Source organism: Schistosoma haematobium, chromosome 5, assembly GCF_000699445.3.
Source record: "Schistosoma haematobium chromosome 5, whole genome shotgun sequence".
NCBI lineage: Eukaryota > Metazoa > Platyhelminthes > Trematoda > Strigeidida > Schistosomatidae > Schistosoma > Schistosoma haematobium.
The window spans coordinates 8,934,590-8,955,338 of record NC_067200.1 but is presented as its reverse complement, the minus strand read 5'-3'; the positions used below and the strand labels follow the sequence as shown (position 1 = coordinate 8,955,338).

General features: G+C 33.8%; 1 protein-coding gene across 2 annotated transcripts in view; it reads right to left on the bottom strand.

The window, feature by feature from the left end:
• Nucleotides 1-2,850: 2,850 nt before the first annotated feature.
• The window catches only part of WC2_17 (blue light receptor), a 78,805-nt gene continuing 60,906 nt past the window's right edge, over nt 2,851-20,749 (bottom strand). Inside the window, exons 7-10 of one of the 2 annotated variants that reach the window (XM_051217443.1) lie at nt 20,422-20,508; nt 18,590-18,685; nt 7,546-8,022; nt 2,851-5,671 (exon numbers count right to left, since the gene is read on the bottom strand). In XM_051217443.1, the coding sequence (XP_051064843.1) occupies nt 4,955-5,671; nt 7,546-8,022; nt 18,590-18,685; nt 20,422-20,508 (1,377 nt within the window). In that variant the 3' untranslated portion in view covers nt 2,851-4,954. Of the gene's footprint in view, nt 5,672-7,545; nt 15,335-15,536; nt 18,686-20,421; nt 20,509-20,749 lie in introns of both variants that reach the window. The other variant, XM_051217442.1, reaches the window with a different exon arrangement.

The window sequence follows — 20,749 nt, the reverse complement described above, 5'->3', positions numbered from 1 at the left end:
GGTTATGGCTTCATCTTACTCTTGCACATCAAAGGCAAGGGACAGCAAATCATGACAGAACTTCAATTTGTAGAATGAATTCACTAGTCTGCTTGTTTGGTGTTTCGGAAAGTAACTAATTGCGAACAAATAGGAGGGACGGCTTCCCTATATCGACAGTGGACTGTTCCGGTTCTTTTATGATGGCGAGTCTCGAACTAGAACAACAATCTAGTGGCTTTGTTGCAAGTAAGGCATCATGTGTCGCGGGTAATGGTGGGGTTTCATTGGAATTGAGGACTGATCTAAGATGGACAATTATTGAAAACACGCAAGCAATTGGCGGTCATCTCATTCTATTACGGAACTCTTCAGCAGTGCGCATCATCCACAAGCTCGCAGCCAGGAACCGAAAACAATGAGAGTTGGTCGTACAATGTTACGGATTGGTTAAAGCTAGACTATCCTGGCTAGGTAGTTCGGAGGTTGTGACTATGCTTGAGAACGAAGGTCCTGAGCTCGTGTGGTGTGTTCTGCAGAGAAGTTTCATACTGGAATGAGACGACTGTCCAATGCCACAGGGTTTTCAATGTTTTCCTAACTTGGATAGGTTCATCTTCCCATTCGTTTGGGTGCTTTTCAAAGATTTGTTCAATTTTCATGATATTTATCCATCAGATATAAGGCCACTGAAAAATAAAGAGCTCGGATTAGTAGTTATATCCTAATTCGAAGCTAACTGTTCAAAAGGCCCATATATGAATGAACTAAGGAATTTTTTAGGTCTCGAGTTAAGCATGACAAATTTAGACCAGTGAGTTGAAACCCTGATTGTCCAACTTTCTAATTATTCAGTTGGCAATATAATACACCAGTTAATCATTCAATATAATAACCAACTAATGAAGTCTGTTTTTCTGTTAGAGAAATTAAAGGCTTAATAAAAAAAAAAGATCAATTATATATTTGATGAGACGTCAGATCAATTGAATTATGGTTGGTTAGTTGTTTAATTGAAGTTAATTCAATTGACCTTGAACTCATTTAATGAATAGGTATACATATTTGTATAGTATAGAAGTAATTAATTATTTTATTTATGAAAAGAAACTGAAATGAACTAAAGTTGAACATTGCTTTCGTAATAATGGTTATTTTTAAACGTTCTTGGCGAAGTATGAAAGGACGAATGTGAAGGAAATAGTAGTAGTATTCTATGGTTGGGAATGACCCTGTCTTCCTAAAATGTTAGTCCAATGGTGATGAAATAATTGAAAAAATTGATTTCGGATTGAAGGTCATAATAAGAATGACGTATTCAGATGCCAGGATGATCTCGTTGTATCAAATGAATCGCTCATTGGCATGGTTGTAAATTTCTGACTAATACTATCTCTAATTGTATGAAATAATTTACATGTACGTGCCAAAGCATATACATTGGACGAACAGAATGAAGAGTTAGTGTTTGCATATATGAGCAACATTTCACAGAAGCTTAGACTAAAAGGACAGGACGTTTACAGAGGTACTACTACTGACTGTGGTCATGATGTGGACAAATTAGTCTTTCAAAATAATTAATCAACCAAGAACATCCAACTTACTACATTTTACTGAAGTATTACAAAAAGATCTAAAAAGAATTTACGCAATCTAAAGCATTCAGTTATTGATGTATGGGCGAGAACGATAATGATTGATTGTCTACTTAGTCAAACATGTAGATAGTCTGACAGGTGTTAGGTAAGTTATCTATTCCCCTATCCATATAATTATTATCATTGATTGTTCATTGTTGTTGGGTTGTGTCGGGTTTTGGTGTGGAGATATATTTACATTTTAGTCAGGCTAATCACGTGTTCTTGATCTGAGTTGTGTTGGAGTCCTGTAGAATGGACACTGGGAGGGAATCTAGTGTAGATATTCGTCTAAGGTAAATTAACGTCCCATGTGTGTAAACAAAGTAAAACCAACCGTTATAACAGTTATCAATCATGCCTTACCATGGTGACCTCGTTCAAAAATGTTTGATGTGCAATTGTTTTATTTCTGTGACACTAATTATTGATTCTCACTTCTTATCTGATTTCTAGTCAGTCAATTTTATTTTATCTTCTAAGGCATACATTAATATTTCATTTCTAAATAATTCTGTCTCTATGCTTATAGATTTCATTTCACAATATTCGTATATTCAATCTCATAAGTACTCACTTTATTTAACAAATGAATGCGTGGAGGCGCACTGCTGAGGAGTCCCACAGTAGGACGAAACGGCCGTCCAGTACTTCCAGGTTTTCCATGATGGTTTAGCTTCAACTGACTCATGATCTTAACCATTGAAATGAATATCTCTTGTTTTTTTTTTCAATACTATTAATCTCATTACGTTATTCTTGATTGATGGGAACTTTTCCTATATAAAGTATGTACACTGATTAATCTACGAAATCGGTAGTTTACAATCGTACTAAGAAAACTTGTTCCTAGCTTTTGAGATAGTGGAGAAGATTTGTAGCTCAGGTGGATGATTTTGATGGAGTTTTGTACTTTGAGCCGGATAGTCTGGTCGTGGAGCTTTCATCGATCCTATGAACGAAATCATCAACACAAACTTCAGATAAAAGTTGATGATGTCGTTCAGAAAAATGATGAGAGCTCCACGACCAAACCATCCAGTTCAGAGAACAAAATCGATATTGTGTAATGAACAGAGGAAAATACCCAGTAACAATCAGATTGTTTGATGTGTTTCGTTTCTATATATTTCACAGCTGAAAATTATTTTTCATTAATGATTGAGAAGTCAAGTGAAAACCACTTTTTTCTTGAGATGGTTAAATTATTGTTTACTTTAATGGAGTGATTCTTTTTTAAACCAGTTGATCAAGTAATGAAAAGATACTAAATAAAAGTTTTTGAACCAAGAATAAATGAAATGTAGCTTAAGTTACAATACACTTGGTGTTGTTTTACTTGTATCTTCCGGAGTGAACATCAACTCTGCAATGCAGGTACATCCAACTGATGAGTTCCAAATAGGACTAAATGCACATCCTGGATACCACTGCTAGCTACTATCCATATTTGCTTAAGTAACAATATTTAGTTTCTTTAAGTCATTCAGTCATGCTCAACCTATGATTAAGCAGACACTCACTTTTATTCAAGTTACCAAATCACATCAGCAAGATGAGATCTAATTATCAAAAGCAACTTCATAGTAGTTTAAGTAGCAATACTATCAGTGGTTGTAGGGAGGCTTAGGTATAGAAAAGATGAACGCGGAACAATATGTATAAGATCATTTTAAAACTGGAAGTCTAATAGAAGACATTGAGGGAATGCATATTCACCATTGCGATTATTAATAAGTCAGGTCACCAAAGTCTCTAACCTTTGGATACAGTAATTTCGCGAACAGTAATAAAGTATTTGATTGAGATCATAAACCGATTGATGTTTAACCACCATTGAAAGCCTGGAAGCACTGAACAGCCGTTCCATCCTATCAAGGGACTTCTCAGCAGTGCGCATCCACAGCCCCGCTCGTGGGACTCGAACCCAGGGTTTCCGGTCTCGCGCACAGACGTTTAACCTACTGGACCACTGAGCCAGCATCCAGCGGTGTTAATTTCTAACCTCAACCAATCCACGAGATTGCGCGACCATCTTCCATTTTACTGAGGTAGATACCTGTCTCTACCCGACATAGATAACCTCCGCTGGTCACGGCTTCTCACTAGAACTCCGAGAATTCCCTCACGAAGCTAGTCGCCAGTGAGCACATGATAATTTTGAGGATAGGGGTTGTGGAGACTAATAAGTTTGATAGGTTCGAATCCCGTAAGCGGGATCATGCATGCACAGTGCTGAGGAGTCCCACAATAAAACAAAACGGCCGTCCAGTGCTTCCAGGTTCTCTAACTACCCATTGATCACATTAAATCAAATGTTCGAAATAACCAGATAGTTATATAAATATATCTCATACTAAAGCATCTTTAACAATAAACACATACATATACCACCATAATACAGAATAGTAAATTGTTTATCTAAACAAAATTTGATTTTCTTTTTCATTACAAAATAATCATATATGGTATATATTTCATTTTATTATAAGCAAACATACATTATTTCTTCAAAATGAAAATCATTGACAAGAGTAATTGAAAAGCAACATGACTACTACTACTACTACTACTATTACTACTACTAATACTATCACTACTACTATTGCATCAAAATTGATTCTTAAATAAGCAAATTATTAATATTAATAAGTAGCATATTAGTAGTATATGTATAATACTTTTCAATAAGCACATAAGCTTGACAGCATAAAAAGTCATAGAAAGAATGATAATTATGAATAATATTCAATTCATAGTAATAATAACTATCATATTGTTATTATTACCACAATTGTTCCAATCAACTTATATCAATCATAAAAAATAAATTTGATTAGTCAAACTTTTCTTTTTGTCGAAAATGTTACAGAAATCAAAAAAATGTTCAATTATGAGTATATAAGTAGTAACATTATAACAAATAATGAAACATTCATTTCTGTTCACAACAACAATAACAATAAAGGAAAAAACAAACGGCAACACAACTTAAACATTCAACAATCTACTCATCAATAGTCGGTATGGATAATAGATAACCTGAGGGGGGTGTAAAAACAAAAAAGAAAAGAAAAGAAAATATTTGGTACTTATCAACGAAATAACAGAAAACAAATTTTTCTTCATTTTCATTCCGTTTTGTTTAAAATAAGATCAATTTTGTTTCTATGTGTGTACGTATTTATGTGTGAGTGTGTGTATATATATATGTATATATATACGAAATGGGTTGTTATAGGTATGAATGAAAGTGTATTTAGGGGATATTCATTTATTTATTATAAATATAAGAAAGTGTATAATAATAACAACATTCAAATTGAATTGAATTTCTATGAATTTGTTTGATTATATAAACATATTCTAGCTACACACATTGTTATCCAATCTGGTGGTGCAACTGATTTCAATAATGATGTAATCATATCTGAATAGTGATATTTATGTTGTATAATTTCATATAATTGTTTGATTAAATCATTGATACTTTCATTCATTGAATCATATTGAATATTCATTATTGTTAATAATGATTGTAGATCATTAGTCTCATTATGATTATCATTATCAATATTAGCTGGTTTCTCATTTTGTTTATTATTTTGTATTTTTTCATAATGTTTAAATAGTGTTAAACAATTGGATGGTGTTAATATAAGTAAAATATGTTCTGGTTTTAAGTTAAATTGGATTGATTTATTTTTATCTAAACATTCACTTAAACTTAGTAGTACATTAAGTTTAATACAAGTTAGAAATAGATCTACACATGGTTGTGGTTGTTGTTCTTGATGAGGATGATGTTCATCACTTTCTACTTTTTCATGTTTTTCAAATAAATTTAACAACGTTTTCAGTGTTACAGCTAAACTAATTGAATGAAGTAATTTATCATCTGAATGTTTCTCTGTATTATTTTTGCTTTCCAATGAATGTCGATTTCCTGGTGAAGGTGTTTTTGTAGTTTGATTATCTAACCAATTTGTTAATAGTTTATCGATTGTTTTTTTAGGGAATCTGATTTTTTGTGAAGATTCGTTGGCTGTATTCTGTATTACATCAAAAAAATTCAAAAAGTTATATCAGTAAAAATATACACGTAATCATTATTGTCTTGTTGTTTAACTACTTTTTTCTTTATAAGTAGTTAAATGTTGCTTAGAGCATTTTTGTAACGAGGGTTAAAGCTATGATTTGGCTTTAGGATGCAACGGTTTGGTTTTAGCATTCAGAGTAAGGATTTAGGATTAGAACTTAAAGCTAGCATCAGGATGTAGGATTGACAATTTAGATTTACAGTTAAGATTATAGTTTAAGATTTATTGTTAAGATTTAATATTAGGATTGTTTTTTCGGTTAACCTTCATCCTAATACTAGGCCTCAATCTAATTTCCGGTTCTCAAACCAAATCCAAAAGTCTAAATCATATTCCTAACTCTAGCATAAATTACCTAATCATAGTTTATTCATTGAAGTGGATCATCTAAGTTCGATTGACGATATTGTGTTTCGGTTTATACTTTGTGACCCTGAAATGATCTGATCACACCTGATTGGCTTGCCTTTATATTTCAGCTTTACTGATATTTGGACAGTTGATTATTCACGAAAATATCATCTGAATTTCATATGTTGAAGGCTTAGTTTTTGTCTAATGCATGCAATTTTTGATATAAATGTATTTTTAGAGTCATATCAATAATGAATCAATGTTAGATCACCATTGAAAATCTGGAAACACTGATAAATGTATTTTTTTATTTTATTATTTTCAATGTTATCGGCTAATCGATTCTCAATACGTTGACTATATTCCATGTAAAAAAGCATTGAGTTATGAATAATTTAGTCAACCGTAGATCTTGATATCTAATTTTACATCCTTTGGATAAATAATAGCGCGTATCATTCAATTTTGTTTGTTTACAGTCATTATTAAGAGTGATGGAAAGTGGTTAAGATAAAGTATATATATATATATATATATATATATATATATATATATATATATTCCGTAGACAAAAGATCAGATGTTATATTCCAGTGTTTTTGTAACTGATTGAAACATAGTACAATGGGATGAAGAAAAAACGATCCTTATTCGGTACGCGCGTTTCGTCTTATTTGGGACTCGTCAGCTGGATGCACCTGCATCTCAGAGTTGATGTCCTGGATTCCACTGTTAGCCACCATCCATAATTGCTTACAAAAAGCTTGTGAATTAAGGCAATATCGAGGCATACACACAGTATGCACATATGCCAATCACATACTGATCAATTGCAGTCTTAAACCTCAATGGGAAGATACAAGCTGAACAATACCAAGTGTATGCTTATTTATATTTAGTTATATGTCATTCAATGCATGTAACTCACTTATGTATTACAGTAATAATTCGAATAGCCAAAAAAAACTGTCATCATGAACTAACTTCTGTTATACAACTACTGAAATCAGAAAGCAATAGATAATAACTGTTTTGTTTTCGCATGGAGCTTTTCGTTATTGACAGTCTATAAACTAATCAAGAATCTCCTGGTGTTCAGTTAACCACTGAACCAACATCTATTGGCTTACATAATCAACTTTATCAGTCTGTACTATTATGCAAACATCTCCATATATATTATTTGGTAGATAAATACCTCAAATCTGAAATAGCTAGATACTAATGACCTTTACTTCTTGCTTGCAGATTTCTGAAACTAGTCGAATTGATTTAGATTCCATTAGACTAACCTTTATTTAAGTTTATCAAATGACCTTTAGTTCTCACTACAAGTCTTTGAAATAACTCTAAAAATAAGTCACTGATAAACATCTGGATTCCATCAGAGACTAATCTTCATTGAAGTTTATCAAATGTAAGAAAAAAACAAACAAACAAACAAACAGTCAAGAAATAAAGAAACAATTTACCAATACAACATATTCATAGTTTGTATTCGGTTCACAAACAACAGATAACTCATTCCAATCATCAATTGTACCATATTTATTCCATAATTGTTCATTGAAATGTTTTAATGGAAATAAGAATGTAACAAATTCACCTTTTAAATCTAATGAACGTAATTTCATACATGTGAATAAATATTCTGATAAACAATGAATGAATAATTTCGAGTTCTCATTGTTATCATGATCGGTTAATGATAAAGGGATATTATTCTCATTTAAGTTATAAAGTAATGGATGTATAGTTTTCAATGCATCTATCAATGAAGCTAATGATTTTGGTGAATCGGAACGCATTACTTCAGCAGACATAGCAATATTGTTATTATTATTATTATTAGTAGTAGTATTGTTATAGTGGAATTTTGAAAATCGTTTATTTTCTGTCATTTTAGCAAAATATGGTAAAGCTAATGCATCAGGTTTTGTGGATCCAATCTGAAATATGAACAGAAGAATAAAGAATACTATTATGATTGTTATATCCGAATGAAGATTAAATCACGAGTAACTTCTGAGACATATTAATTGACTAATATTATCTATACATTCTTATGGTATAACTATTCAATAATTAGATTATGTTTATTTATATTCCCCTTATTATAAGCTTTATTTTGACCTATAATTTATTATTGTACGATTTAAGGTTCTTAAGCTATGTTCAGTTTATTGACTACTGCCTACCACGTTCACAGTCACCTTTTGGTTTTATTGTGTACAAATGTTATTTCCTATCTTATGGTGCATTGCGGTCTGTTTGGTTGATATATAAACCCAGTATGTCTGAAATAAATGATTCGATTCGATTCGCATAGTGGAAACTGGTATTGGTATTCTGGATTCAAGTGGACGGACTAGGCGGACATAGGACCAATAAGGACGCTAGGCTGCTCATACCGGTCGAACGTCAGTGGTTTTGGCACAGTGCTAAGATTGTATAAGTCGTATTTTGATTGGTGGATAGATCACGTGAGAAAAAGCCGGACATAAAGTCACAACAATGATCATTACTGGTAATAGATTGTAAGTTAACCAAATATTATGTTAGTTCAACAATTATTATTATTATTATTACTATTAGTGGCTTTATTCAATACCATATTTTTGGTCCAATATAGAATTCTCAGCAAAAGGTATTTCAACAAGTTCCCTTTTCTAATTTCTTGATCGATCATGATGATAAATATTGATTGGTCGCCAGCTTAGATATTAGCAGTTCAAAAATCAATATTTGAATAATGTCTATTGTTTTCGATGCATATTGCCAGAAACTACGCTATCTCTGATTAGGCTCTTTTGTAAGTTGTACAACGAAATGTAGTGAATGTTTCACAAATTCATTTATACAGGTTATGAGACTAATAGGTATAATGATGTGTTAAAACATACAGAAAAATAGATAACTTATTGAAATATTTAGATGGCAGGAATACGTAGCTCAGATATTCAATGAGGTTAAAGTTTAAATGATCATAAGACCTTAATGTAAAGTTGAAAACATTTCTTAACAAGTAGTCCTATCATGTTGGACGTTGATCATAGTTGAAAACATATTGACAATAATATCTGTTCTTGTGTTAATGATATCTATACCACTTTGAATAGCTTCAAAAATTAGGCATTATTTAACAGTAGTTTATATTTCTGGATCCTTGTGTTAATCTGATGTCGGAGATAGTTAAGCATGAAAATCTTTGTCTATTTTTTTTACTATGCTCCTATTTCATTAATTCTTCTGTTATTCAGTGAATAATGTGGTAAATTTTATTAGTTAAATTTATGAGTTGATTAATATAAAAAACTTGGAGGTACTGGACGACCGTTTTGTCCTAGTATAGGACTCTTCAGCAGTACACATTTAACAGTCATTCAATGATTCCAGGTTTTTCATGATGGTCTAGCTTTGATTAACTCATCAACCCAACTATTAAAAATTGCTACAATATCCACAAAACCCTCTTTCTGATAATAATTATCATGTGCTCACTAGTGACTGGTTTCATGAGGTCTTTCCTCGAGTTCTAGTGAGAAGCCGTGACCAGTGGAGTTCAACCATGTGTATTGTAGAAACAGTTACTCACCACCGGTGGTGCAATATCGTGGATTGGTTTAAGTTAGACATTAACACTGCTGAATACCGCTTCAACGATCTGCAGTTTTAGCGTTCTTGCGCGAGACTCAAGGTCTCAAGTCTGAGTCCCACGTGCGGGGTCGTGGATACGCACTTCTGGTGAGTCAAAAATCAGGACGAAAATGCTGTCTAGTAATTTCAGTTTTTCAGTGGTAATCTAGTTCACATTGACTCATGAATTCAACTATCAATAATAAATCTATTCAGCCGGTTGTGAAATTCCCTCTTTTCAATGATAATAATCTAAAACAAAGAAGTATGAATGACCGTTTCGTCCTATTGTGGGAATCTTCAACAGTGAGCATCCATGATGCCCGCCTCACGAGATTTGAACCCAAGACCTTTCAGTCTCGCGCGCGAGATTAATTTGTAATAAGTTGACAAAATTTATCGAAATAAACAGTTGAATAGAGTTAGTGAGAAAAAAAGTAACCACAACAGATAATATGATTTTAAGTCAACATTTATGTATAGATTAATTTGTGCACGTTTACTATTGTGTAGTTAAATTGTTTAGTTATGGTAATTGAATAAGAAAAACAAAAAAAAAACTAGTAATTGATAAGTAGAACTAAATTGATGAGAACGTTTTAGTTTACATTATGGATTAGGAAAAAAATATACAGTTGAAAGTCAACTTAGTGGTTTAAAGGTGAAGTGGTCAGTTGAAGACTTCAGGGTCTTAGGTTCAACCTTTGGTTAAGTTTCAAGTAACACTGTTGAGAAGTCTGAGATTTGGATGAAACAAGTGTCCAGCATTTCTTAGTTTAAAATGTTCCCCCCTCCTCTTTTATTTAGTTATCGATGTCAACTATAAGATATAACAGTTGTCATCGATTAATATATAGGGGCTATTACTGGTATGTTCTTATGTCCTGTTAGTTGTCACGTGACAAAAGTACCTATTAGAACACCGACCTATATGACCTTGGCGCTGTGCCAAACCAGTTAATATTCACACTGAGACTGGAACCAACTACATTACACTTCTACCAAGTCTTCTAATTTGAATTACACTGTTACTCACATATCATAGAATAGAAACTGATGACTATAGACTATATAGCGACGATGTGCTCAGGATGCACATATGTTTACAGAAACTAATAAATTGCTATACTTAACGTCAACAATGGAGCAGTATATACATTTAAAGAATGAATTGAATTACTTGCATTTATTATTTATTTATTTAAACACATAAACATTGATACAAGGAGGCACCAAATAGATATACGCCACATAAACCACTCCAATTGTGTGGGAGATGGAATGCTGTCTGGGTGCCAAAGCCTAAGAAGGTGTTTTTTTAGGGTGCCATATTCAAAGCCTTTGACCTAAAGGTCTAATCCACAAGGCAATAGAGCAACGTCAGCCAGTGGAACGTTGTTAGAGTCTGATGCTCTTTCGACTGAGCTAACCGGGCTCGACTGGTGGGCGCGGCTTGTTACCCTTTTACTTACATTCATTATGTAAATAAATGTTGAGTTGTTAAACACATATTTCAATAATCACAAAATGTAATTATACTTGCTTAAATAAAGCTGAAGAGGTATCTCATAGTTAATTACATCGAAATTCAAGAGAAACGAATTTGAAGTTTGGAAAAATACAACTGTACTACTTATGAGTAACTAGTTGTTCATCGTATAAATTTCGAAAGTTAATCATAAATCAACTGATTATTGGTTAATACACCTGTTTGATTTTAATCAACTTCAGGTGAATTGTTCTGGTAAGTGTGACAATCATTATGGTATTTGATATAATGTTACTGATTATCTGTCGTTTTGAAAGAAAGAAGAGACTAATACACTGGGATGAGGATGAACTCTATATGCTTTCAGTAAAATCTGTCAAGATCGATACATAGTTGAACTACATGGTACTTTGTAAAAGAAAGAATCAAATGCATAGTTACTAGGTTTAAAGAAATACCATTATTCTACGTTTCATTGAATATTCACTATATTATATTGATTTATTTGTGATAGAGGGGAAAAAGCAAGTATTTAGGCATAAGCTAGGGTGAGCGCAAATTGAAATTTTCTACTAAGTAAAATAAAACCATTCAGGTGTAAATCATGTGAAGAACTTGAAATATTGTGAATATATGCAGTGGGAAATCAAAGAAATCCATCTAAGTTTCCTAAATGTTCTAGAATATCGTGATATGGAGAGCCAATCAAAAGTAGCTTAATGAGAAGGTCAATCGATAGCAATCAGAAGGGACCTAAAGGCGAGTGGATTTCATCGGCTAAGAAATAGGTTGGTTTACCAAAGATTAGAGTGCCATGTGTACAAGTCAGTATTTATGTATTTCATTTTGTATCCCAATACACTATCTCGCTTACTCTTATGTTCTCGCTCAAGTAGTTAGTTGGTGGAGCGCAGGTGGGTTAGTATGTATCATACCGTGTATCAGTATCAGATTTTGAATACTTCCCTTCACAACACATCTGATCAATGACATATATATCACCAGCTACAACTATCGCAAGAAACTGAACTAAAGAGTAGACTAAAACCATTAATTTGAAAATTGCTTGGAATGACGTGATATTGAACAAGATTATCAATGAGTATTTCAAGAAATCTGAACATGGTTAACAACATTTGAAACTATCTTAGTAAATGTACACAACCACACTATCAATTGGTAGTTGGAGGTAGTCGACAGGAAACCCTGGACCCAGGTTTCGTGCTACTTGGCACTCGTCAGCAAGGTGTAGCTGTAATCTTGAAGGAACTGGTGCTCTCCGACGGATTCGATTCCGTGTCACTCAGCTTCACAATCAGAGATGTTAACACTGAGTTATCCGGGCCGCGACCGACCTCCTGTATGACTGAGATGTAATCACAATTGACTGATCAATGGTTGGTGATCAATGTCATGTGCATCAAGTACTTCTTAATTCACATCGAATGCTATCGACCAAGTTGCAATGTGGCCACCAGTCTAGGTGACTCGACACTGAGTGCACTATGTTGAGATTAGATGGTGGTTGGAGATAGTCGACAACCCAACTATCATTCATTGTTCAATAACAAATCAAAATGAAATCTAGCAAATGAATTTTGCAAAGGATTCTATTTTTCATGAGTTTCCTACTGTTAATTGAATCATGGTGAAAAAAAGACGAACTGTGCGCTTCTTCATGTGAATTCAGCAGATGGTTGTTATATGCGTAAATGCGTGAACGGATTTGAGAATGATCATATATTTTGCTACCTCTATTGTCTAAAATAGTATGTTATAGTATGTTACTATAGTTTTAAAACCACAACCTGAAATTCTGATTCATGAAATTCGATCAGTGCTAAAAACTAATCAATTTTGATGTTGGCTACAATTCAGTAAATCATCAATTTCAAACACCTTAGTTTTACAACAGACTAGCGGCCACCTGAATAGCTCAATAATAACCTCTAACATTGTGCAACTGAATGAATCGATTTTAAATCCCAAAGCAAGGATAAGTTTCCTGTGGATTGTATATACATCTTGTTAATGAATATTAAATAACATGGAACCTGGGTCGAACAAAGTTTTTTGACGACTATCTTCAATTGGCTATCATTGGAATGGATCTCAGTCTACAGTGATTGAAAATTTTGCGAACAATATAGAGACTAGTTTATTTAAATATTCTCCATGTAATATGTATTATAGTAGTATAATCAATCTATAAATTGTCAACGTGAATCGTTTATTTTAATTGATTCGGTTGAGAATGTTTGTGCTAGAATATGATAATCTATGGATCAGAATTATTCATTACTGTGCTTTATTCACAAAGGACTACATTAGTTATATAGTTAGATGGTAATAAGAATTGTTCAATTCTCGTTTAAATGTGATAATGTTTATTCCCCCCAAAAAAATCACTTTGCCTGTGCTAAGTTCGAGAACAGATTTGAAAATCTCATTTGGTGAAATAATATTCAATGTCAAAATATCTTCGAAGAATAATTATGTAATTCATACATTTTCAAAAATATAGAACAGATTAACTAAGACCACTGAAGTTGAACACAGAAAACTAAACATCCCTTCTTTATCATATGGTACGGCGAGACTATAATTTATGGACAAACCAATCAGACATAAGAATACAGGTTTCGAATTTTGGCGCGAAATTCACTTTTCCCATTGGTTAAATAGAGTTTTCGCATTATAGCTAATGTCAGTTCGTAATAAAAAAAAACCTAAATCATAATTCCTAACCTTAACTATCAACTGTAAATTATAATTCGTATTCCTTACACTGGTTTATAGTCTTCATTTGGTCCTAGTTATTAGGTAGAGGTCACTCAAGGTCACTTTAATGTCGCCCAAAGGTCGTCCATGAATTATAGACTCACCGATGTGAATGTTGAGATGGAAATTACCGCTGTACTATTGATCATTGATCATTGAAGCAGAACGAATGATCATAAGTTGTGAGGATAAAATAATAATAATAGTAATAAAACAACTAAAGCAATACTAATAAATTTGAAATCTAACGCGGTTAATATTTTGTATAATACAAAAATGCTCAATCTATCCAATAAGATGATGTTTTAAGAAATCATTAAAGAGTCATTATATTAAAACAATATTATACTTGGAGAAACTTCACCTTCATCAAACACCATTATTAAGAATATATTATGTTATATATTGAATATAAGAAAAGAACATCCTAATCAACTTAATTCATTGAAGAAGTGTAATTGTTTATAAAACATAGTGATAGGATTATATTCAATGTGTTTACCTGTGGTTTGTAACGAATAAGCACTGAAGATGTCTAATTTATTAAAGTGAATATATAGGTTTATTATTATTATTATTATTAGTAGTAATAGTACTGTTTATGAGGAGTGAAGATTTATTTGTTGACACATTATAAAAGGAAGAAAAACACACACTAGAAACAAAATCCTGGAGTTCTAGTGAGAAACTGTGATCAGTGAAGTTTAACTGGGTCTGTTGTGAGATAGTAACTCACTGATGACAATGGTGGAGATTGGCGCAACTTCGTCGATTGATCGAAGTTAAACATTAACACTGTTAGGTGCCAAACGGTTCAGTGGTCTAGAGGTTAGGCGCACGAGCACGGAACTTATAGGTCCTGGGTTCGAGTCTTGCGAGGCGAGACCATGGATGCTCACTGCTGAGGAGTCCCATGCTAGAACAAAGCGGCCGTCCAATGCTTTCAGGTTTTCCATGATGGTTTAACTTCAATTAAGTCATGAATCCAATTATTAAAATTACTATTATATCCACAAAACTCCTCTTTGATTACAAAAAAGATTTGTTGAAGATTATTTTAATTTATAAAAGGTATTCATCATGGATTGAATTTATTTGAGATACAATGAACAATTAAGTAGCGTTAGATAACGCTAGTTAGTTTTCGATGCTTCTTCAGTCAATTTCATTCTGTGATGTAATATTCTCCTAAAAAGATTGATATCTCATAAAGAGTACAAAATGAAAGATTTGAAATGTTTAACATTTGTTTTTCTACACTAAACCATTTATTAATAATTTATACGAATATTCGTCAAGATTAGAACGAATAGTTTGACAGTAATTGAGCGCCGAGTATAGAGAAGTCATTATATGTGAAAATTATATTTGAAGTATTCTCAGCGATTGAAATATAACTAATTAACTGTATAACTTGTCTGGACTTCTCAGGGTAATAATCAAAACCCTGAAGAAGTCCAGACAAGTTAGCTGGACGAAACGTTGGAATTAGTTATATTTCAATCGCTGAGAATACTTCAAATATAATTTTCACATATAATGACATTTATTAATAATGTATAAAATATGTTTGAATTTCAGTTAGGTTGTCATTTGCAAACGCTTTAACATTCACTTATTGGACTAGAATAATATTCTGTAAAATACGTTCATACCTTCACTTGGAGCGTTTCAAAGGCTACTGTCGGTCCGGAACCCAAATAAAAGAGGAGAGCTGAAAATGGGATTAGCAACACCATTTGGTAGGAGACAATCTTGCTAAAGAAGGCTTACCACAAACAAAACCATGTGAAAGATTCAAACCCTGACATGGGAGTTGAATGATATTCATACTAGAAGGGTTATAACGCCTCATGGAGAAAACTGGCATTTATCAGATACCACAAGGCTGATACCTGTTTTGACAACCAGATCAACAGTTAATATAGGTATATAGAATGTCCGTATAATATGGAAGGCCGAAATGGCCAATTAAGTAGCTGTGGAAATTAGAGGATACAAATTGGTGATACTCGGAATAAGTAAAACCCATTGGACACAGGCTGAGCAGAAAGCATTAGATTTGGAAGAGATGCTGTCGTACTCTGGTCATGAAGAAGGAAATATTTCGCGCATACAAAGAGTTACACTGATGCTGTCCAAAGAGGCACTAACAGAATTTATGAGATGGGAAGCCCATGGATCCAGAATCATCAAGACATCCTTCTAAACATTGAAAAAGGGGATTAGAATGAACTCCATCCGGACCTATGTTCCCATCAATGATAGCAACGTAGACGACAAAGATCAGTTTTATGAGAACTGAACCAATTGGACATCGAAGCATTACACACAGAACTTCTAGTACATATCACACCACTAACGATCGAAGTAATCAGGATGGCTACCAAAAAAATTAAGAGTGGTAAAGTAGCAGGACCTGACAATGTACCAGTTAATCCCTAAAGTCAGACACAAAAGTAACTGCAAAAATGCTCCACATTCTATTCAGGAAGATTTGGAAGGAAGAACAGGATCCAACGGACTGAAAGGAAGGACACCTCGACAATATATCAAAGAACGGAGATCTGAGCAAGTGTGGGAACTACAGAGGCATCACATCACTATCGGTACCAGGAAGTGTTTTCAACAGAGTGCTGCTTAACCAGACGACCAACTTAAAGATCAACAGTCTGGATTCCGTAAGGATCGGTCGTGCGCAGACCAAATCACGACACTACGGATCATAGTTGAGAAGTCGGTCCAATAGAACTCGTCATTATATATCAACTTCCTTGAGTATGAGAAAGTATTTGACAGTGTGAATAAGAGAAATTTGTGGAACCTTGTTCGAGACCATGGTGTACCTCAAAATCATACGTAACCTATACGACGGACCACACTGCAAATTGGTGCATGGAGGACAGCTGGCAGATGCAGTCCAAGTGAAGAACGTCTTCAGACAAGGCTGCTTACACTCACCTTTTCTCCTTCTTCAGTTGATCGATTGGATTATGTAGACCTCAATATCTCAGTAGAAGCACGGAATACAATGCACAGCTTAGATGCATCGTGGCGATTCGACTTTGCAGATGGCCTAGCCCTTCTATCTCATACACACCAACGAATAAAAGTCAAGACAAACAGTTTAGCAGCAAAATCTAGAGCAGTAAGCCTCAGCATACACAAAGAAAAACGAAAGATCCCGACTAGATCACATTTGGTGGAGAAGTTTACTTACACCGGCAGCATCATCAATGAACAAGGAGGATCTAATGCAGACGTGAAGGTATGGATTGGGATAGCAAGGAAGGCATTCCTACAACTGAAGTATATATAGAACTCAAAACAACTGTCAGCCAAAATCAAAGCTAGAGCCTCCAATGAGAATGTCATGACAGTTTCTACTGTACGGAGCTGAAACTTGAAGAACTATCACAACCATCATCAAGAATGTACAAATATTTCCAAACAGTCGTCAACTCAAGACAATCAGTGAAACGTTGGTCGGATACCATCAACACCAACCTATTGTGGAAAAGGACGAACGAGTTTCCAGCGGAGGAGGAAATTAGGGAAAGATGTTGTAAGTGGGTAGGACACACGTTACGGAAATCATCAAACTGAATCACGAAACAAGCGCTAACCTGGAATGCTGAAGGGAAACGGAAAAGTGGAAGAAAAAAGAATACACTGCGTTGAGAATTGAAAGCAGACATGAAAATGATGAATAGAAACTGGAAAGGGTTGTCCAGGACAGAGTTGGATGGAGAATGCTGGTCGTCGCCCTATGTTCTTCGACGAGTGGTGATAGGCATTCAAAGTTTATTTGATATAATTAGTATACAGTAAACAAAAGAGAGCTTAACTATTCTCTAATGAGAAGAAATTATTATTCAGATAAACTAAACGAGTAAATGAGTAAATGATCTTTTTTTCGTAAATGCAGTATCCAATGGATGAATGAATAGTGAGATTGCTATAAATTTTATGCATACAAATACATAGAGAAGAGATAGAGATTTAAAGACTTGAAAGATATCAAAGTGTTAAACAATACCGGATGAGAATGTTTTCAGGACCTTTTCCCTTGTATCAACGAACACTTAATTCACACGAATCTATCTGCTAATAATTTGAATGAACTGGAAAAATCTGAGAATCAAATTAGAAATAACAGTATATGCTATTCTCAGCAACTAACAAATGAATATTGAAAATATCAGAATATTATACAAAGACTTTTTTAATCATAGACTGAAACGTGTCGCTGATGTTGCACATAGACTTCTACCTGAAGTTTGTCCCGATTATGTCGTTTAGAAGAACGATGAAAGCTTCACGATCAAACCATTCAGCTCAGAGAACAAAATTCCATCAAACTCATCAATAGTGCTCGTCTACAACCCTGGATCTGGGAGTCGAATCCATTACCTTTAATCTCGCAAGTAAACACTTAACCTTCCTGTTCCTTCACACTATTTAAACCGACCCTAATTCAATCCGGTCATTTATTTATTCGCTCTGAAAATGTAGCTTATATTAAGTCACGAAACATCAACACATTCTAATTTCTACTTATCGAAATATCAAAAACAAAATAGACCTCTATATTTTTCTAATGAAAATACCTGATTGTTTGGTGTTAGTTTGTAATCTGCTATAAATAACTGATCACGTGTCTCTGTGCCCGGTGTTCGATTAGATTTTTCTAACAGAGTCGATCTCTGTGAAAAAGACATTAAAAAGGAAATAAGGAAACAATATTTGGTTTATTTTACTAAAAGTTCGTGTGTATATGGTTTATTTACGTAATAATACCAGGGGGTACGTTTTAGTAATTTCTGCCAACGTTAAATGTTATACTATGTATAAGTTGTTTAGTCGGCTTTCCGAGAACTGCAACGGAGCCTCCAGAAACCCTAAAGGAGCCGAAGAGTCCTAGCCAATCAGAGCATAATGGAGCTTTCTATAATGTCAACGTGGCGTGCTACTATTGATCAGTAGCATAATATGTCTTTTAGCGGATTGGCCAAAATATGATGTTGATTTAACAAATGTTAACATCTATAGATACCCGTGTTTTTCTGTACAAAAATGAACCTTTGGAGTAAAGTGTTTTTCGCTTGTTTTGTGTCTTCTCTCTCGTGTTCAGGTCGCTGTCTAGTTCTAGCTTGGAGGTTACAGAATAGCTTAGGAAACGAATATAGGGTTGTATGTTAATGGGTCGATCTTGAATAATATGATCTATTCGAGTGATAGTGATAATAATTGTTTCTACTATCATGTATATATAATATTTACATAATATAAGCAGGTAAGTCGTGGCCCATTATCGGTAATAATTACTTCTTTGATTATAATAAAACGTTGATGAATTGAGTCCCGCCAAAATTTGACTTAAGTGGCTGATTATTATAAGTCTTGTGACAATCAGTTTGGCTCCAAATACCGAATAGAAACATCAGTCCTTTGTTAGAACGTGTTAATCAGACATAAACACAATAGAAACGATTCCCAATGTTATTAGATCTATGAGTTGAATGGAAATGAAGATAATATTCTAATCGATGAGACGAATCGATTATTCTACTGATGTCTTAAGTGACAGTACCAATCATGATGGTTGTATAAGGTGGAGCTAATCTATGTCGCGTGTGAGACATCCACCAAAGACAATCAAGGATGGCGGCACAATGTCGTGAATTGATTGTGGTTAGATACTAACGCTGCTGGATGCCGGCTCAGCGTTCTAGATAGCAAGCGTTCGGGTGCGAGATCCGAGGTTCTAGATTCGAACACTGTATGTGAGGTCGTGGGTGCGTACTCCTCAAGAGTTCCATGCTACGACAAAACAGACGTCTAGTTCTTCCAAATTTGTAACGGTGGTCTGACATAGATTTCGATGATATTATCTTTTGTTCAGAGTTATTGTGATTTCACTTTACTCGTATTTCACTTTTTTCAACTGTAAAGTCATAGTTTGTACGAAATTATATTTTTCTCATTCCTTATACGTTGTAGTTTTGTTATTTATATATTTATTCATATACCTATCTTGAGTTGTTCAAATGAGGAGTAAGTCGGATGTATTGTTCCTATTAAATTATCTTCCCATTCGGCTTCCCAACCAATCAGGTCAGCAGTGGGATAGTTTCTTCTCTCTGACCTCAAAGTAGTTCATTCACAAATGGAATTCACGTGGTACAAGTCTCATGGTTATAACATATTCGCTATTACGTCAACGCTGAACACAACATCAAAACATACTAGTGGGTAGATCAGACAAGGATAAAACAGATTTGATGATATCTTCCAGAATGGCAATAAAAACTCCACAATCAAATTAACTTTCTTAAAAAACCTAATAAAATTGCAATATATTAACAACAACGATACATATCGAAATAATCAGTTATGATTTAATATAAACAAACTCAAGGTTATTTTTAATAGCACTTACTTGTAATGAATGAAGACTAGTTACTTGTCGTTCTGGCGAAACACTTAATTCTCGTTTGCAATTTGGTGATTGATATTGATTGTTTATCTGTACAAATAAAACATAAAGCAAATATATTTAGCTTGTATTTTTCACAGCTTAATCTTAATTGAAGTGTCATTTGAAACTTTTATTAATAAAGTGAAGGGGTGTCTTGTCCTTCTTACCATTGAATATCTATAATAGTATTGAGAGAACAGAAAGCGAAGGTTTGGCTCCTTAACTGGTTTCATAGACACGGAGAATCTACATAGGAAGGTTGAAAAACTCTTATTCCAAACCAATAGTG